Source organism: Globicephala melas, chromosome 10 (genome assembly GCF_963455315.2).
Source record: "Globicephala melas chromosome 10, mGloMel1.2, whole genome shotgun sequence".
Lineage (NCBI taxonomy): Eukaryota > Metazoa > Chordata > Mammalia > Artiodactyla > Delphinidae > Globicephala > Globicephala melas.
In genome coordinates, this window is record NC_083323.1 from 10,450,210 (window position 1) to 10,476,931 (window position 26,722).

The following is a 26,722-nucleotide window of genomic DNA, read 5'->3' on the forward strand; positions in this document are numbered from 1 at the left end:
GCCGGGCGGACCGGGCGCGAGAGGAGGGGGTTCCGGCGGCGACGGGCGGCTGGTCCTGCGGGCGACGCCCAGTGCTGGGATCGGCCGGCGCACCCCGCGCCCGGCGCCCGCGCTGACCCCCGCTCGCCTCTGGCCCGCAGACCCCGAAGACGCGGTCATGCCGGGCGGGGCCGAGGCAGGGGAGGCCGAGGAGGAGGCTGGGGCCGGCTCCGGGTCCGAGGCGGAGGAGGACGCGCTGTGGGAGCGGATCGAGGGCGTCCGGCACCGGCTGACGCGCGCCCTCAACCCGGCCAAGCTCACACCGTATCTGCGCCAATGCCGGGTCATCGACGAGCAGGACGAGGAGGAGGTGCTGAGCACCTACCGCTTCCCGTGCCGCGTCAACCGCACCGGTGAGCCGTGGGGGGCGCGGGGTCGGGCCTGAGCGGGCGGTGCCGGCCTTCCCTGGGGCCTTCTTCGGGACCGTCGGGCCAAGGGCTCCGATCCCCGGGGCTTCGGTCTCCACATCGGTAGAGTGGGATGGTTGGTGTGCCCACCATCCTCCCTCCTCCTGAACCACAGCGTGACCCAGCGTGTCCGCGGTGCCTAGACCGCGTCTGGATTTTTCTCCCATTTCCTGGGCCCCCCTTAGAGCACGGGGCTGGCTGTAGTTGCCGGTGCGGGCTGGGCTTGGGACCTCCCGATCACAGCGGGTGGATTCGGCAGCTTTCCTGTGTCCTTTGATCTCTTCTGTTCTCTCTGCTCCCCCCCCCCCGCCCCCCACTTCTGTGCGCTACACACTCCTGGGAGCGTTTTCTTCAAGGGCTCAAGACCCATCTCAGCTTCCTGAGGGTGCCTTCTCCCATAAGTTGTGCCTTTGAACAGAGCTGGCAAAGGGATGAGGGTCTAATCGTGGAATTTCAGGCGTTGGTCAACGAGAGAAATATTTTTCTTTGCGTTTGGGGATGGAGGGGGCTTCCCTGTGCCATTGAAAAGGCAGGCTGCGTTTGCTGGCCCTATATCTGTGGGGGCCGCAGGCAGCGGCTTGGGGTGCTATGGAGGGGGTGGGTCCTGGCTTTTCTGGCCGTGGCAGACGGGCTCTCCCCGCTGACGTGTTGAGTCAGGCCCCTGTGTGTGTCACCGGTTCAGAAATCTGGGGAACGTGGGCCCTGGAGTATGGCGGGGTGTGGGGAAGGGGGGAGAAAGCAACAAGGCACGGGGAGAAGCCCTCACCTTGACCCTTGGGCACCGCCCCCGCCCCACTTCCCAGGGCGCCTGATGGACATCTTGCGTTGCCGCGGGAAGAGGGGCTACGAGGCCTTCCTGGAAGCCCTGGAGTTCTACTACCCCGAGCACTTCACGCTGCTCACGGGCCAAGAACCTGCCCAGCGCTGCTCCATGATCCTCGGTGAGTGGGTCCGCAGTGGGTGCCAGCGCCTCGGACACCAGTGCAGAGGTTCCTTACCCCGTCCCTGTCAGGGAGGCACTCCCATTGTCGCTGTTGAACAGATAGGGAAACTGAGGCACAGAGAGACCTGTACCGGTTTGCCCAAGGTCCCCCCAGCAGGCTGAGTGTGGGACTGCGATTCTAATGCAGTTATAGTCTAAGTTCAGAGCCCACACGTAATGCAGCTCTTTCCCCCAAAGATGTGTCAGGCATGTGCCAGTTTACAGTTTCTTCTGTAAAAAATTCAAACACTCCAGGAGACTTGAAAGTAAATAGGAAAGATCTTTACTTCTTCCTTCAGCTCTGCTCTGCCGGTATCAGTGTGGCGAGTTTCCTTTCTCTTTGCAGTTATACACACAGACACACACGCAGGGAATCATCTTACATGTCTTGCTCTGTGTTTCACTTTTTCTCAGAACAACTGATGTTTGTGTTTCTTCCACATCTGTTACACTTGTTTTAAATGACTGCGTAGTGTTTATTAGTGACGTGCCAGTCATTTAACCCATCCCCTGTTGATGGACATCTAGGTTGTTTCCAGTTTGCACCATTACAAACAATGCTGGGAACATCCTTCTAGGTACATCTTTGTGCAAATGCTTGTCTCAGGAGGAGAGGTTCTGAGAAGTCACATTTCTTAGAGAATGTGTATTTTAAAAGTTAAATCAGCATACATCCCTCCAGCAGTGTATGAGTGCCCATTTTGCTGTACCCTCATTCATCCTGGGGATCATTTAAAAACATTTTATGCAGTCAGATATGTGAAGAATAATGTTGTTGTTTTAAGTTTGTACTTTGTTGAGAGATGTTCACAGCTTACTAGTTAGTCAACCTTGGGCAAATGGCTTGACATTTCTGTGCCTCGGTTTTTCTGGCTTTAAAATGCGTACAATAAATAGTACCTATCTTAAGTGTTGTTGTGAAGATTAAATAAATTAATATATGTTTGTAGGCCAAAGAATAAAGTCAATTGTTAGTGGTACTACTATTATTGTTATTATTATTGCTAGTGAGTTGGGACGTATTTTCCTGTTTACCAGCCATTTTTGTTTTGGGATTTGCCTATTGATAGTTTTTGCCCACATTTTTATTTGGTTGTTTGCTTATTGATTTGTAGGAGCTTTTTATATGTTGTGGCTCTGAGTCATTTGTTATATTTGGTATATTTTCTCCCACTCTGTTACTTGTCTTTTAACTTTGTTTCTTATATCTGTAATGGTTTAGAAATCTCTTATAGCTCTTTGATTTTGTGCCTTGTTTAGGAAGGCTTTCCCTGTCCCCAAATTGTAAAAATTGGTTCCGGTTTTCCTTCTAGTGTTCTTCTGGTTTGGGTTGTTCTGTGCAGTCTGTCATCCCCTTGGATTTTATTTATTGACTTTTCAATTTTATAAAATCCCCTTGGATTTTATTTTATGTCTTTTCTCTCCCCTGCCCCTGGCAGATGAGGAAGGGCCCGAGGGCCTGACCCAATTCCTGATGACAGAGGTGCGGCGGCTGAGGGAGGCTCGCAAGAGCCAGCTGCAGCGGGAGCAGCAGCTGCAGGCCCGGGGCCGGGTGCTGGAGGAAGAGCGGGCAGGGCTGGAGCAGCGGCTTCGGGAGCAACAGCAGGCTCAGGAGCGCTGCCAGCGGCTGCGGGAGGACTGGGAGGCGGGGAGCCTGGAGCTGCTGCGGCTTAAGGACGAGAACTACATGATTGCCATGCGCCTGGCACAGCTCAGTGAGGAGAAGAACTCGGCCGTGCTGCGCAGCCGGGACTTGCAGCTGGCGGTAGGCCCTGGGGAGATGGGGGGTGCTGTGGGAAAGGGGCAGCTTTGCAAAAAATGACGGTCATATGGTAGACAGCCGGTGTCCCAAAGCCACCGCCTGTTGCATATTGGACTGTGGGCAAGTCCCTTCCCTGCCCTGTGCCTCAGTTTTCTCATCTGTAACATGGGAGTGTTGATTTATTACGGGAGCATTTATTTCATTGAATTATGACTGTGGTTTCAACTGGGAGCGATTTTGCCTCCCCCCTCCCGCAAAAAAAAAAAACAAACATTTGGCCATGTCTGGAAACATTTTTGGTTGTCACAACCAGGAGTGTGCTGTTGACCTCTAGTAGGTAGAGGCCCAGGATGCTGCTAAACATCTGAATTGCACAGGACGGCCCTCCACAACCAAGAATTGTCCGGCCCAAAATGTTAGCAAGTGCTGAGCCGGAGCAACCTTGGGTTACGAGGATTCCTTGAGTTTAAGTCACAGGATTTAAGACATGTACAGTGCCTGGTACAAAGCTAGTGCTCAAAACCTGGATTATCGTTAGCCGTTGTTATTGATATCATTATTAAGTGCTACTCGATGCCACACAGGTTACGTGCATCCTGTCATGTAATCTCACTAAGGCACCGTGCGCCAGGTTCTCATTTTGAAATAGATACAGGTTTAGGACTGTAAAGGGATTTGCTCAAGGCTGCAGGTTGGGAAATGGCACAGCCTGGGTTTGAACCAGGTCCACCTGGCTCCAGCGCTGGCCTCCGCCCCATGATGCTGTTCTGTTTGCTCCTGTCCAGGTGAAATCTCACCTAATTCTTTTCCATCAACGAGTGAGGCCATGCCTCTTACAGGCTGAGAAACTGAGCCTCTCTTTCCTGGTTCCTTCCTGGGGCTTCGCATGGGATTTTACTGCTGCAGAGAGTTGTCCCAAGGATCTGACAATGCCCGCGGCACACAGTAGGCTCTCCCCAGTCATACCCAGAGAGGTTCCGCAGGGGGGATTCTGACTGTGGGATTTGAAGCCCCCTGACCCCATGAGCCTCAGCTGTGGCTGGAGCACCCCAGGGGGTGACAGGTGCCTGTGGGTGACGGGTGGCACGTGTGAGGCTGTCAGCGCGGGTGCACTGGGGCGCTGGAGCCTGCGGCTGTGCGTGCTGGGGGTTTGATGTCTGGGGAAATGAGTCCTGACTGGGGGTGTTGAGGCCACCGGTTGATGGGCCCAGGCTGCCAGGCCTACTTTAGCCTCAGCTTCCTCATCCTTGAAGCGCAAGGTCATGGATGCAGATGACATCACAGCAAGACAGCACCTCCTGTGCAGCAGGCATGGTCCTCTGGGCTTGCCGTCCATCAACTCCTTTAATTTCCCAGCAACTCCATTGGAATGGGGGTTGGGGGGGAACTCTGTTATTATCCCCATTTATGGATGAGGAAACTGAGGCACAGAGAGGTTGGTTGGAGTGCTTTCCCAAGGTTCGAAGATTGAGCATTTCTGACTTTGCTCTGGGCACTGCTGGGAGTGGGGTGGGGTGGGGTGGGCTGGGGGCCGGTGGGGAGAGCCTGCTCAGAGAGGACAGCACGATGGCCACCGGCCCCCCTGGGTGTTGGGAGGGGCTGTGGCCTTCACGGTTGGTCTCACCTTTGTGACTGGGGTGGGGGATGCCCTGTGTGCGTGTGCAGCTGCCTGGAGTCTCCTGGGGTTGGGTAGCGGGATGTAGAAGAGGTGTCGGAGGTTCTCTGTGTGTCTGCGGTTCAGCTGTAGGTGTGCACAGTATGGCCCTAGGGGTATGGAGATCTGCCAGTAGGCAGATAATAGCTGCTTTTTCCCAGTTTAGCGATGGAGGGTAAGGGATGAAATTCAATTAATAGATAAGTTTTTCTTTAAATGTAGCAACCCTACATTTGCCTTAACTTACTGGAGCTTTTTGGCAACAAATTAACAAAGGCTTTGCCGATGGAAATGAACAGAGCAGCTGATGGTGCTTTTCCCGGCAGCTCGGGTTCCCTCCCCCTGTGGACGGGTGTGTAGTGGCTGTGATTTAATACTGTGTTTTATAAGGTGCAAATGTAATGAGCTGTTATTCCTAAGCAACATAAACTTAAAGGAACGAACGCTATAATTTTGTGCTAAGTGAGTTTGTACACCAGGATTAAATGCATCTGTATTTCTTGGCGTTCAGCGGAGACTCCCAGGTGCCCCGTCCCCTGAGCTCATCGGGGGAGCCTGCTGGCCGTGGGTTGGGCGGGAGGCCATGGTGTGTGGCTGCGGTTTGCTGGAGAGGGTGTGACCACATTTGCCCTTGTAACTAGCTGTCTTTCTCTGGCAGTTCACAAAGCGTGTTTTGTGAGGGGAAAGGAATGTGAGAGTCATGAATTTCTTTCTGAGTCCTCTGCGGAGGAGGAGTGGGGGTGTTAATTCGTGGAACGGCCTGACCCAGCCTCCAGACCCTTGCGTGTGTGTGTGTCGTGGGCGGGGGGAGGAGGGGGTTGCCATGCAGGCTCTGGGGGTGTGGGGCTGCAAGTCCTTTCCAAGAAAGGCCAGGGCACTCCTAGGGCACCAGATGTCAGCATGCCTGAGTATAGCCCCAGAGGTCATTGTGCCCTTTTTCCAACAGTGACTTCATTTTGTGGCCTGCCACCTGCTTCTCCTCTTGTCACTGTCTAGCCATCACAGGTCTAGCCACCTGGACCTGCTGGACACCAGACCCCGCGTGAATTTGGAAAATCACTCTGGCCGAGTGCATTCATAATCCAGCAAACTGGCCATGCATATCTGCTGTCTGCCAGGCGGCCACCACCCAGCCGCCCACCCAGCACCGTTGGCCAGTTTCTGGCTGCCCACACTGAACCGGTGACAGTTGGGGTCCTAGGATTTTATTTAAAGCTGTAAAGATAGCTGCTGTCACACCCTCAGCAGCTCCATAGTTTAAAGGCCTCCGTCCACCTGCTGTCTTGTTTGATTCCTGCAATGACTTTGGGAGGCAGGTGGTGGAGCAGGGGCATTGAATGGGCCTATTTTCCTGATGGGGAAACTGAGGCTCAGAGGCAGTAAGTGACTTGCTCAGGATGACAGAGGGTAAAATGGTACAATTGAAATATGAATCCGGGACTTGGAATTCATGTTGGGGTGAACCAACCTCGTAATCTTCCCAAGTGGAGGCTCTGGTAGGAATATCTTTAAGGGAGGGTGAGACCACATGTGTTCCATGAGTGTATGCTGAGTGGGGAGGCTGGGTGAGAGGGGGACATCCTGGCCCCTGGGCTGGGTGAAACCCTCAGAATCCTCCTCCTCCTTCCCCCCACAAGGAGATGAGGAGATTGAGGCACAGAGAGGGGCTGTGACTTGCCCAAGGCCACACTGAGTGAGAGGCCGAGCTGGGCCCAGCCCCTGGGTCCTCCTATTTTGGTGCAGCCGTCCTTCCCCTCTGTTATGCTGGTCCTGTGCACAGTGTCAGAAGTGTGGGACAGAAGAGTGTGTTATATACGGCCCCTCCACCCACAAGTCCTTGAGGCAGATTCCCCTGGGAGGGTGGCTTGGCCTTGCTGCCTCCCTTCCTTCCTTATTGTATTTGTCCAGCCTGTCCCTTCTTCCTAGACACGTCTGGGGAGGACACCTGCTTGGGCCTCTCTGGGAATCGGGGAGGCACCCAGGAATGTGGGACAGGACCTTTCCTCTCTGGCCTGGCTGGTACTCCCTCCCCGAGCTGACCCCTGTCCTGGGCCCCAGGTGGACCAGCTGAAGCTCAAGGTGAGCCGGCTGGAAGAAGAGTGCACACTGCTGCGCAGGGCCAGGGGGCCGCTCCCTGGGGCTGAGGAGAAGGAGAAAGAGCCTGACAGTGCGGACCTGGTTTCCGAGCTGCGCGCGGAGAACCAGCGGCTGGTGGCATCGCTGCAGGAGCTGCAGGAGGGCCTGCAGCAGGTACGGGGTCAGGGGTGGGGGCGAGTGGGGGCAGTGCCGGGGGGGCGGGGGGAGGCCAGACCCTCCTGCTGCTCACTCGTCCCCCTGAGGCCTGGAGAATGAGGATTCTGGATCCGGGGATCTGAGATCTGGATGGAATCCTGGCTGGCCCCTTGTCTTAAGCTCTGAGTGGAGGGCCTTCAGTGCTCAGCTTGTGCTGGGTGTTGAGTCTGGGGTCTGCGGGGGATGGGGGGGTGGGGTCGGGTGGGGCAGGAAGCCTCTAAACTCCCTGAAACTGGGTACCTGATTTTGTGTGTGAGCATTTTTCTGGGGAGAGGGCCTCAGCTTTCCTTGGCTTTGTAGAGGAGTCTGACCCTGGAAAGCTTGAGACCCCTGGGTGGCCCTGGAGCTTGCGCAGGGTCCTGTGGCAGGTCAGTGGCACTGTGGGCCTACCACCTGGTCATTGCTCCTCATAGGAAGTGGGGGAGGGAGCCGGGGCTCTGGTGTATTTCACAGGGTGGGGCACCGGCTGGGATGTGGGTCTGTGGGCTGGATCTTAAGCCTTCCGTCTACCTCCCTGGGCCAGGCTCAGACCCTGTGAAGACCCATCGTCGGGGTGGGGGGAATAGGCCTTGGAAATATTACCCGTCTGCTGTCCTGGGTGGCAGGTAGGGCCCAGAGCAAGAGAGAACAGGCCTGGTTCTTGTTGAAGAATAAGGTCCTGGTCCAACTTGTCTGAGCACGCCCTCATCCACTTACCTCATTTGTACCCCCAGATGCTCCCTGGAGGGTGGGCAGGGCTGTTGGCGCCACACACACTCTACAGAGGGGGAAGCCGAGGTCCAGAGAGGTCAAGGCCCTTGGCCAAGGTGGCAGAGCTAGTAGGGTGGGGATGAGGGCTGAGGGCTGTTTGTCCCCCTTACCCCACACTCAGGGTGGGCCCTGAGCCAGGGGCTGAGGCAGCCCTGAACTCTGACCCCACAGGAGGCAAGCCGGCCAGGGGCCCCAGGCTCAGAGCGCATCCTCCTAGACATCCTGGAGCATGACTGGCGGGAGGCGCAGGACAGCAGGCAGGAGCTGTGTCAGAAGCTGCACACCGTGCAGGGGGAGCTGCAGTGGGCCGAGGAGCTGCGGGACAAGGTAGGACATCTCCCCCCTCCCCTCGCACCTGCCTTGCCCCCACCTGCCTTCTTCTTTTTTAACATCTTTATAACTGCTTTACAATGGTGTGTTAGTTTCTGCTTTATAACAAAGTGGATCAGTTATACATACACATATATCCCCATATCTCTTCCCTCTGGCGTCTCCCTCCCTCCCACCCTCCCACCCGCCTTCTTCTGCCTGGGGAGGGCATCACCAGTTTGCTTCAGCCAGCCTTCCCCCAGCATCCGCTGTGCGCCAAGTCCTGTGCCAAGAACTGTGCACTCATTTGCTCTCAAATATGTATCGAGATCGATGGGTGAACGGAACAAAGGTCCCTGCTCCTGGGGAGGGCAGATTCTAGCAGGGGAGACAAACAGGACGCCATACACGTAATCCGCAGTCCATCACCTCATGTCACAGAGGGCGATGAGTGCTGCGGAACGAGTAGAGCGGGGTAAGGGGGCAGATTGCACTTGAAATGGGGAGGCCCAGGTTGGCTGGGACGGGGTTGTTATCCCCATTTTACAGATCAGGCAGCTGAGGCCCAGTGAGGTGATGTCAGTCAGTGGCCCAGGCCACCCAGCTGGGGAGGTGGGCACTCATTATTGGGGCTCAGGCCTCTCTCCCTGGACCTGCTGGACACCAGCTGGTTAGCTGCCCCTGTCCCCAGCCCTGGGGTCCGGCCTGGGCGTGTCCCACCCCGCTCCGCCTGCCCACAGTACCTGCAGGAGATGGAGGACCTGCGGCTGAAGCACCGTACGCTGCAGAAAGACTGTGACCTGTATAAGCACCGCATGGCCACTGTCCTGGCCCAGCTGGAGGAGATCGAGAAGGAGCGGGACCAGGTGAGCCCGGCCTGCAGTGTGCCCGGCCCTGGTTTTCGTCCAGGGGAAGATGACGAGAGGCAGACAGGACTGGAATTGTAGACAGAGATGAGCAGTACCCTTATCAGTTTAGGAGGGGACAAGTAGGCCAGGAGAAACAGACAGGGGGCCTGAGATGTACCAGCCCACCCCCTCAACACACCTGCCTCCCTGGGCTCTTGTGACAGGTATGAAAGTTGGTCCTGGCGGCCTTTGCATCTGAATCCCTTGTTCTCCCTGCCTCAAGGGCAAGGCCTACACAACGGGAGGTACTTACAGATATTTGCTGGTGAAGAAATCCTCAAAAGTTCTGGCTCCCAGGCCCTGGGTACCATAGCCCTCATCTCCTGAGGCCATAGGGTAGGCTGAGGACCTCGGGCCAGTTCCTCCGGGCCCGCAGCCCTCCTTGCGTGAGGCTCCTCATGCAGCGGGAAGGGCAGGAGGTTTTGTCCTTGGACCGCGTTTGAATCCCACTAGAGGAGTTGAAGTGTACACGTGAGAATGGGCCTCAGGATCCCCTGGAGGGCCTGGTGAAAACGCAGATTTGAGGCGTCATCCGCAGACATTCTGATTCGTGTGGTCTGGGGTGGGCTCAGGAATGTGCGCTTCACCTGCCTGCTCCCAGCCTGTGGGTCTCCGGCCCCAGCTCCCTCTGAGACAATGGGTAGCAGGTCCTGGCCATGGGCCCAGCTCTCAGGGACCCTGGTCTTCACTGTGGGGAAAGGCACTTCGGGTGCACTGGATTTGAACCCTGAAGGCTGGGAATAAAGACCCCTGCACCCAGTGGGTCCCACAGAAGAGTTCGAAGTTGTTTTGGGGAAACGGTACGCGCCTGGACTCTGCAACTCTGTCCCTGCTGGCTTGGTGTCCGTGTCTGTAAAATGAGAATAGTGAGAATCTCTAAGTCGGAGAGTTAGTGTGAAGATTAAATGAGCTGATACTTAACACAGAGGGCCCGGCACCCAGGAGGTCCTTAAGAAACATTAGCTGCTGTTCCTGTTGCCACCCCCGCATCTGAGAGGTCAGAGGCCAGGACAGCTGAGCCGATGTGGCTCCTTCAGCTGCTGGCCCAACACCCTCCCTGCCCTCTCTCACCAGGCCATCCAGAGCCGAGACCGGATCCAGCTGCAGTACTCACAGAGCCTCATCGAGAAGGACCAGTACCGGAAGCAGGTCCGGGGCCTGGAGGCCGAGCGGGATGAGCTGCTGACTGCGCTCACCAGCCTGGAGGGTGCCAAGGCCCTGCTGGAGGTGCAGCTGCAGCGGGTCCAGGGTGGCCCCTACCTCAAGGTGAGCAGGGTCAGGAACCCAAGCTGGAGCTCTTGGCCAGGGCGGGACCTGGTGGGAGAACTCAGCCGGGGGTGGGGACAGGGGGGACCCACTGGGAGTCCTCAGCTGGGCCTGGGAAGATGCAGGTTCTGGGAGGAAATACGTGGGTCTTGGCTGGAGCCCTCACCCAAGGTCAAGAACATGCCAGTCTTGGAGGGCCCTGTTGGCCAGGGTGGACAAAATGTTGCTCGGGTAGTTGCGGGTTGGTGTATCAGGGAACAAGACAGGAGCATGGGAGTCTCTGAGTTTCTGGAGTTGCACCTAGGGCACAAAGGATAGTTTGAAGCCTGGCTTAGCATATACTTGGAGAAGCCCGGCTGCCCGAGGGCCTGTGAGCATCTTAGAATGCAAAATGTGGGCCCTAGAAGTCCCTCAGAGACCAGCTAGTCCAGTTCCCTCATTGCACAGGGCCCAGAGAGGGTCAGAGGCTTGCCCGAGATCACACAGCCAGCCAACGGTGGAGCTGAGCCCCCAGATCCCTTATAAACCAGACACTGGCTCTCAGATCTCTGCCTGGAACTCTGCCTTTTCCTATCTTGGGTTTGCTTAAAGATGATCAGTTGAGTTTAGTGCTTGAAGAAATAGAACAAAGGAAGTGTGAATCTGTGATTTCTGACTTTTAAAAATCCTCAGTGGCTTTTAGGTGAAGGCAAAACCCCTTACCGTGCCCTAGAGGCCCTACAGGGTGCCCCTCCGCCCCTGAGCCTGGTTCTCTCGGTCTCAGCCTTTTAATTCCTGGAACGTGTCACAGTGCTGCCTCAGGGCCTTTGCACATACTGTTCCATCTGCCTAGACCATCCGCCCCAACTTTCACACCTCCTTATCCTTGAGTTCTCAGTTCCAACCACACTTTCTCTGGAAAGCGCTCTTATGCCCCCGGCTGGGTGGGGCCTTTGAGTGCCTTCCCCACCCTGGCTACCTTCCTGCCTGGCCCTCCTGGCCGCTGAGCCTTACTTCCTTCATCTATCTGCTTGTTTATAGCTTATCTCCTCTACTAGGGTGTGAGCTCCACAAGGGCAGAGATCCAGCCCTCCTTCCCCACCACATCCCTGTTCCCAGCAGGTGCTGAGAAAATGGCAGGGGCTGGCCCTGGCCCAGGGCTGCTGACCTCTCCCCACCCCCTTCCTCTCCCAGGCCTGCGCCTCTTCCCATTCCCTGTGCTCCAACCTCAGCAGCACCTGGAGCCTGAGCGAGTTCCCCTGCCCGCTGGGAGGCCCTGAAACAGCGGGGGAAGCGGCTGTCACAGGGGGATCTGAGCCCCACACCTCGGTAAGACACCTGCCCTAGCCCGGACATGGCGGGTATGGATGGCCGTCGTAGAATTACTGACACGTAGAGTACTCTCCAGTTTGCTGACAGTTCGGTTTCACACGAGAGGAAATCGAGGCCCACGAAGGCCAAGTGCCTTGTTTAAGCGCACGCAGAGCCAGCTCAGTGCTGGGCCTGGGCCTGGGCGCCGGGAGACCTGGGGAGCCACTCACATGCCCATAACCTTGCAGAGCCTACCCCTCGGCTCTGGGCCCTAGTTCCCATCTGTGAAATGGGCACAAACTAGGTACGATGAGTTGTGGGCAGGTCCCGTGGGGGTGATCAGGCCCTGCTGTGGCTTTGCAGGAGGAGGCCACGGACAGCGAGAAGGAAATCAACCGGCTCTCCATCCTGCCCTTCCCCCCCAGCGCGGGCTCCATCCTCCGCAGGCAGCGGGAGGAGGATCCCGCACCCCCTAAGAGGTAAACAGCTTCCTCCCAGATTCCCTGATGCCAGAATCAGGTCCAGGCTGTCACCTCCCTTTACTGCCCTTAAATGGCTGGAGCTCTGGAAACCCAGGTTGCAGGAGTCATAGGCATGAATGAGGTCAGGGGTTAAGACAAGGTCAAAGGGCAGAGTGGGCTCAGTCCCTGCTGAGCACCTTGACATGAAAGTCACTGGAGGTCAAGCCTCAAAGATCCTTAATCCAGGGGGAAGCCTGGGTGGTTCAGGGCTAGGAGACATGGAGGAAGTTCCCGGGGGTCAGGGACCTCAAGCAAGAAAGTCAGGCCCCAGATTCAAGCAGCAGCAGAAAATGGGGGCCAGAAAAACTGAGCCGTATCACTGATGGCAAGACGAAGGGCAGGAGACGCCTCCTGGCATGTGTCGCCCGTCATGGGCTTGGTCCTATGGATGAACTTGCCATGATAGGTGTGTGATGGGGAGATCATGGTCTAGTGTTGGAGGGAGGCAGAGCCCAGAGTCACAAATGACGAAGGTAGAAAGTGAGGCTGAGATGAGGCGTGAGAAGTCAGGGCAGCCTTCCGGGAGGGGGCGGCATTAAAAGGACAGGCTAGGGCATTCTAGGTGGAAGAGCCGGGCAGAGGTCAGGATGTTAGCTTCTCCTGTGTGTTTAGGGGACTGGGTGGCACGAGTGCACTGTGCCTGAGATCCCTCCCGGGGTCTAGCCTGCACGTGCTTGGGGGTTGCAGGACATTTGGGAGGCACCGGAGCGCCGTGCTCAGTGCAGGCCCCTCTCGCCCTCTCTCTGCCCAGGTCCTTTAGCAGCATGTCGGACATCACAGGTAAAGGCCTGGGGACTCCGTGGGGAGGGCTCATCTGGGGGCCCACCTGAGGGCTATGCTGCCTGCTCTGCCCTTGGCCTGCGTCCCCCTCCCTGAGGCTTTGCTGTCCTCTGGCCGGGCAGGGAGGCTGTGCTTGGGAGGCCCTGGGGGAGTTGCTTCCCACCTCTCACCCCGAGCCCACCCTGGTCCTCTCTCCTGGTCCCGGCTGTGCTCTATGGGGCTCCTCAATTCCAGCCTGTCCTCCACCCTCTTCTGGGAAACTGAAGGGTCACCCTGGCCAGCCCGGGCCCAGCCCTGAGCCCCGTGAGTCCAACGTGTTCCAAGGGCCTCAAACCTGCCAAATCCCCAGGCCTCTGGGCCATGGGCCGTCCCAGGGCTTGAGGGGCTCAACCCCGGGCCCTGCCCCATTGCTCAGTCTGGCACCCCTACACCTCACTCCTCCTCTCCAGGGAGTGTGACGCTTAAGCCCTGGTCCCCTGGCCTCTCCTCGTCCTCGTCCTCCGACAGCGTGTGGCCTTTGGGAAAGCCGGAGGGCCTTCTGGCCAGAGGCTGTGGCCTGGATCTCCTCAACAGGTACTGCAGCTGCCTGGGGGGGTGTGTGGAGCTGGGGGCTAGTTCGGGTTCCCAGAGAGGGGCGAGCAGGGGCGAAGCCTTCGCCTCACGGCTGTCACACCATTAAGGTCTTTAGACAGAGTCACACGTTGGATTCACATGCCGTCACCGCCGCTTATCGTCTGGGAGACTTGGGCTGGTCCCTTCACCTCCCTGGGCCTCAGCTTGCTCACTGGCTAGAGGGCCACAGTGATGTCTTCCACAGGTGGCGTTCGGAGGTTTAGGACTCGTGGCAGCAGAGCCCCCCACTTTGCCAGGCGCGTGGTGGGTAGATGGTAGCTGTTACTCGTGCTGCTTGCCTGTCCTCGCGGCTTGGGGTTCCCAGCAGGACTAAGCCTCCCAGCAAAGTTCACGCTGAGGGTGGGGTGGGGCCCCTGCAGCTGGGCTGGCCCCAGGCCCACAACTGAAGTCATGCATCGCCTCGGCCCAGAGCGTGCTGCAGGCCGTGTGCTCTGTCCGTCTCGGTGGATGCGTGGTCTCCCTGCTCAAGACTGTCCGTGATCTCAGGAGGGCAGGAGATGGAGGAGGCCGGTCTGAGAATGTGGCCTTTGAACTCAGGAGCAGGCATGGGGGTGCCGCTGGGTGACGTGGAAGAAGAGAGAACAGAATCTGTTCAGGGATGGACCTGGAGTTTGGTGGTGACTGGAGCGTGAGGGTGGGGGAGGGGAAAGGCGAAAGGCTAGGGCAGGCTTTGTGAGTCAGGATGGGGAAGTGTGGATTTTGGCTTCTGCACCCTGGGAGACCTGGTGGTGGCTGGGGGAGCTTAGCTATTACTAAGTGCAGGGCCGGCTGCTGGCTGCCTTACAGCATTCCCTCTGTCCTGGGAGGCAGGCATTATTATGATTACCCCTGTTTTGTAGAAGAGGAAACCGAGGCTCAGAGAGGTTAACTGACTTGCCTGAGGTCACACAGCTGGGACGTGCCAGGGCCAAGGTGCAGAGTGACCTGATCAGATTTGGGTTTTGGAGGGGGCATAGGAAGTGCTGGTGTCAGAGCTGGAATGCGGGGGATGCTGATCCCCGAGTGCAGGTCACAGCAGAGCCAGGGGCCTCCTGCCTCCTGGAAGCAGCTTGGCCAGGCCCCTGCCCCCACTCTCACCCTCCGGCACAGGGCCCAGTGCGACATTGTTTCTCACTGTGCAGGACGTGCTTCTGGGGGAAGGGGCGGAGGCGCCTCCCTTCCTGCCTGCCTGGGCCCTTCCTCCCTTCCTCCCCTCGGGCCTGCAGCAGGGGTCCTGGCTGCTGTCCAGGGGGCGCTGGGATGCAGCAGAGGGAGCTGGAGGTTCTGGCCCAGCCCCCACCTGGGCCCCATGATCACGTGGGGCCACCTCTGCCGCCCACGAAGTTCCTGGGGAGGAGGGAGATGGGGGAAGAACAAGACTGAGGTGGACCGGGAGAGAAAGGGGTGGAGCGATGGGAGGTCAGGGACTTCAGCGCCCTAAGGGACTGGCGAGTGCTGTTTGCATGTGTCCTGGGCTGGAGGCAGGGTTACAGCTCAGAGCACAGGGGGAAGAACAGACTTGGGAGCCAGCTGAAGTCCAGGCTCTGTCACTCGCTACTGTGGGGCCTTGGGCAAGTCATTTAATTTCTCAGTGCCTCAGTTTCCTGCTCTGTAAAATGGGTTCACAATAGTGCCTGTCCCCTGGGGTCATTGTTGGGGGTTCCGGTACTCCTCCTACTAGAGCGCTTAGTACAGTGCCTGGCTCGCGGCGAGCGGGAAGCTAGCTCTCAGCTATTATTATTGATGCTGTTGTGGCTTAACCCTCAGGGTAGCCCTGCAAGCCCCATTATACAGATGAGGAAAATGAGGCTCAGAGTCAGGAATGTGTCACATGGCCACTTGGTGGTGGAGCTGGGGATTCTGTTGTCCCTTCCTCCTGTCGAAGCTGCTTTAACCTCGCACCCATGTTGAGTGCCCACTGTGCTCTGGGCATTTCAGCCCTCTGCTCTCACCTGCCCCTCTTGGCTCCCAGGGCAGGATGGGAGACATGGATGGACAGGCAGAAAAAGTGAAAGTGAGGTGCTGAATGAGGAGGGCACTGGGAGAGTATTGGGATGCTGTCTCCCGGGCAGGGCCATCCCTGTCCGCACTTGTCACGTAGACATTGGGTCTCCAGCACTGGCCGACCCCGCACAGGGAGGGTTTGGATAGGTCATCACCTGACTCCACCACTCACCACGTGTGTAACCTTTGTCAAGTTATAACTTCCCCAGGGCCTCAGTTTCCCTCTTCTCTAATGTGGGGGGAATAACAGGCGGCTCCTGAGGGTTGTCGGGAGGATTCAGTGAGGCAATCTGTGTGACATGCTTAAGTGTCAACTTCAAAGGTCCCTGGCCTGCCTAGGGATCTTCCCACAGTGCCCTGGGGTAGGGCAACACTCATCCAGGCCACTTAGCCCATCACTGCTCAGGGCTGGCAGAGTGAAGGACTTGGCCCCATTCCCCTGTGACCCAACTCCTGACCTGACACTGGGGAAGTGTCCTGGGACCCCATCCTTTCCACCCCCCACAGGCAGGGTTGGGGTCAATCAGAGTGTGCTGCCTGAGACCCAGGAGTCCTGAGAGGCTGGAGCAGGCAGCCCCTGCCCCCTGCGCATTCTTTTCTCTTCCGAACCCACTTGTCTGCTGAGGCCTGGGGCTGAGGGACCTGGCCTGGACCCTGCCCCCAATGAACCGCCAGGTAGTAGCCTGGGGCTGTGGAGGCTCAGAGAAGTCACTTGGTCCCTTGGGGAGGTGGGCAAGGGCATCCTGAAGGAGGAGATGCCTGAGCTGGGTCTCAGTGCCTGAGCTGGGTCTCAGAGCAGCAGGAATTGGCAAGAAAAGCCTGAAAACCTGGGGTGGCTGAGAAATTGCCCTGATCCTGGAATTACAGGGACGGGAGGGGGCGTGCTTAGGCAGGGGTGGGTGACGAGCAGGTCGGTCCTGGAGGGCCTGGATGCGGGCTGCCCGCTGGGCCCTCGACTGGGGAAGCTGTGATGGTCAGTTGTCTGTGGGTTTGAAATGGGTGGGGAAATGGGGCCACAGAGAGGTGACTAGTCCTGAATCGCACCTGATGACAGTGAATATCTATTATTGAGCACTTAGATTCACTGGGCACTGTTCCAACAACGTCCCATTTTTTTTTTTAAAGTAATTTTATTTTATTGATTGATTGATTGATTGGCTGCGTTGGGTCTTTGTTGCCGTGCACGGGCTTTCTCTAGTTGTGACGAGTGGGGGCTACTCTTTGTTGCGGTGTGCGGGCTTCTCATTGTGGTGGCTTCTCTTGTTGCGGAACATGGGCTCTAGGCACACGGTCTCAGTAGTTGTGGTTCGCAGTCTCAGTCGTTGTGGCTCACGGGCTCTAGAGCACAGGCTCAGTAGTTGTGGTGCGCGGGCTTGGTTGTTCCGCGGCATGTGGGATCTTCCCAGACCAAGGATCGAACCTGTGTCCCCTGCACTGGCGGGCGGATTCTTAACCACTGCGCCACCGGGGAAGTCCCATGTCCCATGTTTTAACTCATTGAGTTGTACAATGAGGTAGGTAGATGCAGGTGGGACTGCTGAGAACGAGGCAAGCAACCTGGCTGCCTGGCCCCAGAGTTCCTGCTGGTGCCCTCCATGCCACTTTTCTCAAACTCTTCTGACCACAGCCCTCCACGTGAGAAACCCAGTACATGTACCTGAAGCAAAAGGGTTACAGGAAGATAGTTGGATTTACTTGAAGGGAGGCAGGCTTATGTTTTCTATTCCATTCCATTAAAAAACAGTGCTGGTCATGACCCAGTGAATTTCACAACCCATTTAGTTGGAAGGCCCTGCAGCCCTCTGATTTCCACCTCTACCTGCATTATCTCTATATTGGACCCTCACACCCACAGTGGGAGACGGGTGCCATCATCGTTCTTGCTTTAGGGATGCGGGGACAGAATCAAGTGGCCAGCTCACTTGTCCAAAGCTAGGCCACAGCGAATGCTGGGCTTGGAGCTGGACTGTGTGGCTTCAGCCATCGGGTCATTGCGCAGCATAGCCAGGCCTGGCCTCAGGCCTCCTGTCTCTGCTGAGGCCTTTCTGTGCCACACTGATGTGGCCAGGACAGTCCCGGGGCTGAAGGAGCCTGTAAAGGCAGCCCTGATGCCTCTAGCACCCATGTCTAGCCCCAGCCCCTGGGGCCTGGCTCTCTGTTTGGACTGAGGGGGCAGGAGCCAAGTCGGACTCCCCAGGGCCAGGGTTCCCCCCCTGCATGGGTGCTGATTGGGTTAAGGTCTTTGCAGCCTTGCCCACCCCGGGCTGGCAGCAGGGGGCAGTGTGGCCCTGTGGCTGCAGCTGCCAGGGTGGGTGGGGAGGCAAGTGAACGCCTGGGTTCTTCCTGGGCCCCCTCTCCAGCTGGGGCACACCCATGGACCCTGGTCTCTCTTCTTCCCCAGAACTGTGGGGGCCCATGGGGAGACTTGTGGTCAGTTGTCACTTAGTCTGGCCACAGGGCCTCACCACTTCTCATCTGGGGACACGCAGAGCGCTGCCATGATGGGGGTTTGGTGACTCACTGCCCATGAGAGGAAGGCCAGGCGCCTTCATTCCGAGCCCTCCATAGGCTGGCTCCAGCTTGCCTTTTCTGGGAGTTAATTAGGGCAAGGAGCTTAGCACGGTGTCTGGCACATGGGAAGCACCCAGGGTTTCCTGCTACTATTATTGTTGTTGTTATTAAGTTCTTCCACACTGTATCCTGTATCCTGTCCTCCACACCTTTGCCCATGCCAGCTCTTCAGCCTGGAGCCGTGTGCTCTCTGTTGGGTCCCGAAGTGCTTCTAGTTTTCACCATGATGTATGTAGCCCAGCTGCTGCTTCCTCTGGGAAGCCCCTCCCCTGTGTGCTGCCACTGCCAGCAGTAATCATCTCTGATCTGTTGTGATCTAAAGGTGACCTCCCGCCCTAGACTATGAGCATAACAAGCTTATATTAGTCATCTGCTATGTGCCAGACACTGTGTTTGGTGGTAGGGATCTGAACATGACAGCAGGCTTATTCTCAGGGCGTTCTTTCTGAGCGAGGCAACAAATGGGAAAATACAAAAACGCGGGGCTTCAGCAGGAAGCTCCGCCTCACCATGTGCAGGGGTTGGCGAGGGAGAGGTCGCTTTTGACCTGAGCTTTGAAGGATGAGCAGAATTTGCCAGGCAGAGAAGAAGGGGGTGGGCATTCCCTGCAGGTGCAGTGGCCCGAGGGGGGAGTCATGGCATCCTTGGGGAATCACTATGGTTCTCCAAGAATGTTGAACTGAATCAAAATACTGAACGCTAATTCCCATCTCCTTTCTCTCTTCTCAGGTCTCTGGCCATCCGACTGTCTGGCTGGAGCCCCCCGGGGGGGCCTGAGACCCAGGACAAGGGCCTAGATGGCCTGTCGTTCCTCGGGGACAGCTGGTCTGGGGCTGTCGTTCGGAGGGTGCTCTCTGGGCCAGGATCGGCCAGGGTGGAACCAAGAGAGGTGAGGCCCCGCCCCTCTGAGCTGGGGGCGGGGTCAGTGCTTTAGTTGGGGATGGATACCCTCTGATTGGTGGATCTAGGTCACTGGGCGGAGTTTCTACGGATTGGCCGAAGCTGAGGCGGGCTCAGTGACTAGCGGCTGGTTGCCCCGCCTCAGCCAGCATCAAGTGAAATCTGATTGGGCAGGGGCTGGGAGGTGGGGCAGATTGACTGAACCTGGACACATCCCCACCCTTACACGTGGGAAAGACCAGACTGAGACAGGCTGGGTGAGGAGGGCAGTTGCCAAGAGCAGTGTCTGACTGGGCACCACCCTGTGAGGTGGGGGCAGCTGAATTTTGAGACATGGTCACCCCCACACCCGATGTCCTCCAGCCCCAGGGCTGTCTCCGGAAGCCCTGGGAAACTCAGTTCCCTCCCTGCCTGGGTTTTCTCCCAGCCAAGGGCAGAGGCAGCTGGCTTGGAGCGGGCAGTCCTGGAAGGCGAGGCCCAGCAGAGAACCTTGCCCTGGAACCAGACATCCACACTCCCTCTGATGGACTTCAAGGGTAAATCTGGCCTGGGGGGAGGGACCTAGAAGGTCAGAACTGAGGGCCCAAGAGAAGGCTCATCTGGTCCATAGTGTGGGTGGGACAGCCAAGGCCTGAGAGGGGGGTGCTCCGCCTCCTGACCCCTGGCAGTTCCCTTCCCTCCCACACCCCTGCCTTCTTGCCGGTTGTCCTTGTGCCCTTCCTCTGTCTTGTCCTCAGTAAACAGCTTACAGTGAAAGGAGCACTGGATAGGAGTCCAGAGACCTGGGTTCGGGTCCTGGTTCTGTCCCGAGTGGGCTTGGTGGCTTTGGGCCAGTCCCCCACCCTCTCTGGGCCTTGGACTCTCACTTTAAGAAGGGGAAGGTGGGGACTTCCCTGGTGGGCCAGTGGCTGGGACTCCTCGCTCCCAATGCAGCGGGCCTGGGTTCGATTGCTGCTCGGGGAGCTGGATCCGCGTGCCACAACTAAAGATCCCGCATGCCACAACTAAAGATCCCGCATGCTGCAACTAAGACCTGGCGCAGCCGAATAAATGAATAAATATTAAAAAAAAAAAAAAAAAAAGAAGGGGAAGGTGGGGTCCTGGCCGCTCAGGCCTCGAGAGGGCCACATCTGTGGCCTCTCTGAGGCTGATGCCTGACTTTCCCCTCTCCTTATCCTCCTTGCTGCCCCCTGCCTGTCCATGCCCAGCCTGCCAGTCCTTCCATGAGGCCCTAGACGCCTGGGTGAAGAGGCCGGGGGCTGAGCCCTTCTACATTCGAGCCAACCTCACCCTGCCTGAGCGGACCGACCCCCATGCCCTGTGCGTGAAAGCCCAGGAGATCCTGCGGCTGGTGGACCCGGCGTACAAGCGGCGGCAGGAGTGGTTCTGCACGCGGGTTGACCCCCTCACGCTGCGGGACCTGGACCGGGGCACTGTGCCCAATTATCAGAGGTGACACTTCCAGCAGCCCTGGGAGCTGGGACTGGGATGGGGGACTCTTTCTCCCTCCTTCAGTCCCTCGCCATCCTCTGGGACAGGAATGGGGGGCTGGAGGAGAGAAGGTGAGGGGCTCCCCTTCTCCCTACAAACGTGTGACACGACCCCCTTACACAGAGCCCAGCAGCTCCTAGAAGTTCAGGAGAAATGCCTGCCCTCCAGCCGACACCGGGGGCCCCGCAGTAATGTAAGCAGGGCTGGGGGGGCAGGGCGAGGGCCTGGGGAAGGGGTACTGAGGGGGGCCCCAAAAGGGAGCGGACAGGCTCCATTATCCGGGAGCTGGGGGAGGAGACCCCCCCCATGCTTGGTGGCTCGTCTTCCTGGTGAGCTTCCTGGTTGCCTCTCCACCCAGACTGGTTGATCCTCTCCGACGTGTCCAGCAAAGAGAACAACAGGGCTCCCGTCTGGGTAGTTGAGAAGGGGAGGTGAGGAAGTGTGCCCGCTGCCCAGGAGCATGCGTGGCACGTGGTGAGCACTTAACGGAACAACAGTCACACCCCTTCTCTAATCCCTGGACCAGGGCTGGGCTGGGTGATGGCCCCCACCGTGCGCCTGGGCTGAGTGAGGCTCAGAGAGGTTAAAGCGGTCTCAAGAGCCCACAGTGCTAGAGAGAAGGTGGAGAGCCTGGGCTCTGGAACCAGGCCACCCAGATTTGCATCCCTGCTCTGCTCATTCTCAGCCTGTGACCTTGGACAACCACGGGACCCTCCCTTGAGGCTCTGTTTCCTCATCTGTAAAATGGGGGGGATTATGCTGCCTGCCTCTTGGGTTCATGCACGTGGGATCTAGTTAGTGTCTGTCACGTTGTAGACTTTCAACACCTGTCAGCTATTGGTATAATTAGTGCTGTCCATATTGGTTTCTGTAATCTATCTACCCAAGGTCACATTGCTAATTCATTGGAAGAGACCCCAGAGTTTGTCTCTTATGTCTTATTCTGGACCTCGGTTTTTCAGTCTCTAAAGTGGGGGCAGACCTAAGGCTCCCCTAGCTCTAACTGGGTCTGACAGTCTTGCTTCCCTTGGTCCCTAGTGATGGTTGCCCTTCCCTGCCTCGGGGGCTGTGCTGGGCCGGGTGGGGGCAGGGGAAAGCCTGGTGGGGAGGGGGCTCTTGTGCTGACCCATGAGCCTGGACAGTAGTGGCAGCGGGGCCCTCTCTCCCTGAGGGTGGGATGGAGCTGAGCTCTCAGGTGCCCCTCTTTCCCTACCCGTTCCCCAGCTGAAGAAGCGAGCCCTGGACCAGCTGCGGCTGGTGAAGCCCAAGCATGTGGGGAGTCCTGCTGGGGACTCCCCGGAGCAGCTGCTGCTGGAGCCCTGCTCAGGTGCGTGCGCAGGTGTGAAGATGCAGCCCGCGCTGCTCACGGGGCCCAGGAGTGTGCACATCTGGGTGTCCTCGGCTTTGGTGGGCCCTTTGGCCTGGAAGGGCCTGGGTTCCGGTGGGGGGCAGGGCCCATGCCAGGGGCCTGGTGGGAGATGGGCCACCAGGGTTGAGGGAGCTGTCTATGTCCAGGTGTGACTGTGGGTCTGGGTGAGTTTAGGGCACGCACGAGCACGGGCCCCTCCTTATCCTGCAAAGCATGCGTAGCTGTGTTTCTTGCCTGTGTGTGGTGGCAGGTGCCGTGACGACCCCAGAGGGAGTTTCTGGAGGCAGGAGGGTGAGGCCTTGGGCCAGAGAAGGGAAGAGGGGCTGGGGGAGCCCAGATGAGGGAATAGCAATTCTGAGGGGCAAGGAGGAGAGGGTGGTTAGGGAAGACTTCCTGGAAGGGAGGTTGTTTGAACTGGGGCCTTCACTGATGAAGAGGAGTTTGTGCCGGGCAGAAGGCACAGCTCGTGTGAAGGCTCAGAGGCATGGCTGCATGTACTGTGTTTGGAGGACACTGAGTACAGCAAGTGCATAACTCTGTCATGTGTGTGGCAGTGAGGAGGAGAGAGGGGAGAGGGGAGGGGGGAGGGGGGAGGGGTCCCCGCCTACCTGGGGACCTGGGAAAGCATGACCTGGGCTCTGAAAGGAGAGTTAACTGGGCCACCCCAGGGCATGCAAAGGCCCTGTGACTAGAGCTGCTGAGCTGTGAGGCAGGAATGGAGTCTGTTGTGAGGGGCACTTGGCTCGCGGCTTCTCCAGGCCCCGGCAGGTCTGGCTCACCCACGAGGAGGATGTGGTTTTCTTCCTGAGAGCTGTGGGGAGTCACTGGTACGTTGAAAGCAGGGGAGTTACAGGATCTGACCTCAGTTTTAAAGCGTCCCTGCAGCTGCTGAGAGGATAATGGCCTGTAGGGGACAAGGGTGAGGCAGGGGATGGGGCGGAGTCTCCTGCGAGGGTCCCAGGTCCCAGTGAGGGAGGGGGCAGCTCTGCTGTGTGTAGGAGGAGCAGCAGGGCTTAGGAAGGGAAAGAAGTTAGGGGCCTTGAGAGTATCAAGGGGACTGGCTGCCCCAGGAAAGAGGAGCTGGGGCCCTGCCTGCACCCCCATCTCTTCACACTGCCTTCCCTGCCCAGAGCCAGAGCGGAGCCTCAAGCCCTATAGCCTGGTACGGCCCCTGCTGGTTTCTGCCCTGCGGCCCGTGGTGCTCTTGCCTGAGTGCCTGGCGCCCAGGCTCATCCGCAACCTCCTAGACCTGCCCAGTTCCCGGCTGGACTTTCAAGTGTGCCCAGCAGGTGAGCCTGCACGCCCGGAGAGGGGAGGGCTGGGTGGCACCCTGGGGCAGCCAGGTCCACTGGCCCTTCGTTCCTACCTTTCCCTGCCTGTAGAAAGCCTCTCTGGGGAGGAACAGTGCACATCGTCAGCGCCCGGAGCCCCCAAGGCCCGACCTGCCACCCCTGGGCTGGGCAGCAGGATCCGTGCCATCCAGGAGTCTGTCGGGAAGGTAGGTGCTTGGGGTGGGGCGGGGGGTGCCCTCTGGGCCCAAGAGCAGAGTCTGAGTGCAGAGTGACCCTGGGCAAGTCCCTTTCCTTCCGTGGGCCTGTTTCCTCACCTGTGAGATGGGTGGCCTGGGGCAGTCGACCTCATGTGGGTCACCCTGGAGAATTTGGCTGGTACATTTCACCTGTTTGTCTTTGCCTTCAAACTTGCCTCTTCCCTGGGAGCTGGGGCTGCCGGGGTCAGCTCCATCCTACAGATAGGGAGGCTGAGGTCCAGTGGGGGGAAGTGACTTATTTCCCTGGGTCTTGGCCCTTCCCCTCCAGTTCTTTCCTTGTTGCCAAGGTCCCCCTGGATGCAGAAGCAGGACCCTGTAGGGGGCTGTGTTATGGGGCCCAGTCAGGGGGCAGGGAGCTTAGGGTCTCTGGCCTGAGAGTAAAATGTAGCCTTGACCCCCGGAGAAGAAGCACTGCCTGTTGGAGCTGGGTGCTCGGGGCGTGCGGGAGCTGGTCCAGAACGAGATCTACCCCATCGTCATCCACGTGGAGGTGACTGACAAGAATGTCCGGGAAGTCAGGTGAGATGGGCCGGGAGGATGGGAAGGACCCCAGCGCTTCCCCCTCTTTGGGTGCCTGTGTCTCTGTCTCTGTCCTTCTCTCTCCATCTCTTCCTCTTCTCCATCTCTTTGCTTGCCTTCTGTCTCTCTCTCTGTCTCCCGCTGTCCATCCTCTCCCTCTGACTCTCCTGTCTTACTCTGTCCCTCTCTCTCTGTCTCACTGTCTATCTTTATCCCCCACTCTGACCACCGCCCACCTTCCTCTCTCTCGGCAGGGGTCTGCTGGGCCGGCCGGGCTGGCGGGACTCAGAGCTGCTGCGGCAATGCCGAGGCTCGGAGCAGGTGCTCTGGGGGCTGCCCTGCTCCTGGGTGCAGGTGGCGGCCCACGAGTGGGGCCACTCAGAGGAGCTGGCCAAGGTGGTGCGTGGCCGCATCCTGCAGGAGCAGGCCCGCCTCGTGTGGGTGGAGCATGGCAGCGGCAGAGGCGGCTGCGGCAGCAGCAGCGAGGCCTGAGGAGTCCCCTCCGACACCTGTGCGTTCCTCACGCACTTCAGAAACGGCCCCCGGCGGGGACCCTGGTGTGTGCCGTGGAGCTGGGTCCTCCCCATCCTGAGCCTTCCTAGACCCTGAGACGCTCGGCGTGGGGCCCTTGGCTCTGGGCTCCGGGCTCTCTCACCCGGAGGAGCCCCCGGGGCAGAGCTCCCTCCCATGCCTGTACTTGGTGCTCTGGGCCTTCCCGTGGCCCCGTGTCTCCACGGACCCATCTCATGGGTCTCATGCACACTTCTGTGTCCTCTCCCTCGTCGCTCACCTTGGAGCATCTGCGTTCTCACCCCTGTGCACTGGTTTGCACACCCAAGTTCCCATGGGGCCGGCTCGCGTCTGCCCCTCCCCCTGGCACACGAGGTCTCCGGGCTCCACAGCCTCTTCTGCTCACAGGAGCCCTGAGCCCGTCATGCGTGGTGCCCACCCGTCCAGCTCACATCTCTTGCGTATACCTCCACGGGGGCGTTGTGGCTTCCCGGGTCCACTGTCACCTGTGCCCCTCGTGTCTTCCTGTCACACGTGTGTCTGTGGTTCTCCCCTGTGTAAATATCATGCCCCCACCCCCGTGACCCTTGGGCACTGACCCGCGTGTGTTCCTGGTGAGCACGCCCAGGACCATGTTCTCACGGCGCCTGTACCCGGCCCTGCCTCCTGGAGGGACGGCCGGGGAGGGGGCCGGCTGCCCCGTTACCAGAATGTACAGCTCGTAGATTTTTAACGGGCCTTTTTCACTTAGAAGCTGCACATCATGGAGCATTAAACAGTTTGTCATAGAAGCTGGTGGCGTTTTGCTTGCTTGCATCCCTGGCCCGGGGCCCCCTTTCCATCCCCCGCACTTGTTGCCACCACGAGCTCAGGTTGATACCACCTTTCAGGTTCCCGCTCTCCCGTGGGGAGGGTCAGATTTCGCTCCTGACTCATCCCGGAGCTGCCTGCCATCTGTGCTGGCATCACCTTACCTGCCCCGGAGTGACTGAAGGAGGGCCCCACAGATGGGCCACCCCTGCGCTCAGCTCTGCTCGTGTCTGATCATCTAAGGAGTGTCCCCTGGAGTGGGGATGCCAAGCCAGCAGGGTGTGGTCTTAGGCTAAGGGGCCCAGCTGCTGACTAAGGGCAAACCCTCAGTGTATTACCAGGTCCCTGAAACTGCTTCACTGGACAGGATGATCACCTCCAGTGGGAGAAATCTAGGTGGCCTCACTGCAGGAGGTGCTGCTTGTGCTTGCGTTGTGGGATTCCTTTCTTCAGGAAGCACCTATTGGACTTCCATGCCTATATGTTCTTGGTCCTCCTGTGACTGTCCTCAGTCGCAGTGATGAATTTGGGCAGGCTCCTAGGAGGTTTTGGGGGAGTGGGTGTACTAGTTGGAGGGAACCTCAAGAGCAAAGGCTCAGAGGCAGAAAATGGGTTGAGATTGGCCACCTGGGGAGTGGTGGGAAATGAGGCTGAGAAGTCCAAGTCCAGGGGTCGGGGGCTGCTTAAATTGGAGGCCAGGCTCAGACACCAACTCCGCAAAGCCTGCCTGATTCTCCCAGCCCTTGGGAATTCTCCTGGGCCATGCCATGCTCTGCTTTGTGGCAGGGTGGTGGGTCTCTGTGGGTGGCTCTGGGCTCCCTGGCCATGGAGACTGGGTCACGCTCATTTGGGTAAACAGACCTCTCTACTTTCTTGCTGTGTGCCTGGCCTAGTGCTTGGTCTATGGACATATGAGTCTGGGTGAAGATGCAGGAGCCCAGCAGCTGGTCCCATCTTAGGTGCCCTTTCTATGGGGGTGGAGAAGCCCACCAATTCTTTAATCGTCACCAAGTCTTATTTTTGTCCCCATCTGACAAATGAAAGTAAAGTTCAGAGAGGTGAAGTAACTTGCCCAGAGTCACACAGCTAGAGAGAGCCCCAATCAGGATTTGAACCCTGGTTTGTGTGGCATGAAGCAGGGGCTCATCCCTTGGTGATGCCATTCTGAGAAGACAGACTGTGAAGGGGCCTGGCACGGGGCTGGCCCATAGAAGGGTGACTCAAAAGGGTTGCTTTTCCTTTCCTCTTCCTTTGTGGGGCTAATGCAATTCACCAGCCATCTGGTACTTTCTTGTGTTTAATTAACAAATACTGATTGAGCTCCTACCATGTGCCGGGCACTGTTCTAGGCACTGGGGATTCAGTGAATAAACAGAAATCCCTGCCCTGATATTCTCATGAGGAAGACAGACAATAAATAAAATGTA

The 26,722-nt window shown here is 58.2% G+C and overlaps 1 protein-coding gene across 2 annotated transcripts; it reads left to right on the top strand.

The window, feature by feature from the left end:
• The first annotated feature begins 122 nt into the window (after positions 1–122).
• CARD10 (caspase recruitment domain family member 10) lies at positions 123–25,248 on the top strand. 2 transcript variants are annotated; one of them, XM_030856045.3, is made up of 20 exons: positions 123–392; positions 1,250–1,387; positions 2,868–3,193; positions 6,903–7,094; positions 8,058–8,213; positions 8,936–9,061; positions 10,178–10,369; positions 11,543–11,677; positions 12,023–12,138; positions 12,932–12,960; positions 13,410–13,533; positions 18,877–19,036; positions 19,475–19,583; positions 20,256–20,499; positions 20,662–20,731; positions 21,763–21,865; positions 23,038–23,196; positions 23,290–23,405; positions 23,860–23,975; positions 24,230–25,248. In XM_030856045.3, exons 1-20 carry the CDS (start codon positions 158–160, stop codon positions 24,465–24,467), a joined length of 3,084 nt encoding a protein of 1,027 aa, XP_030711905.2. In that variant the 5' UTR covers positions 123–157; the 3' UTR covers positions 24,468–25,248. The 2 variants fall into 2 exon arrangements, with proteins under 2 accessions (XP_030711905.2, XP_030711906.2); XM_030856046.2 differs by having other exon boundaries at positions 23,863–23,975.
• Positions 25,249–26,722: the final 1,474 nt, after the last annotated feature.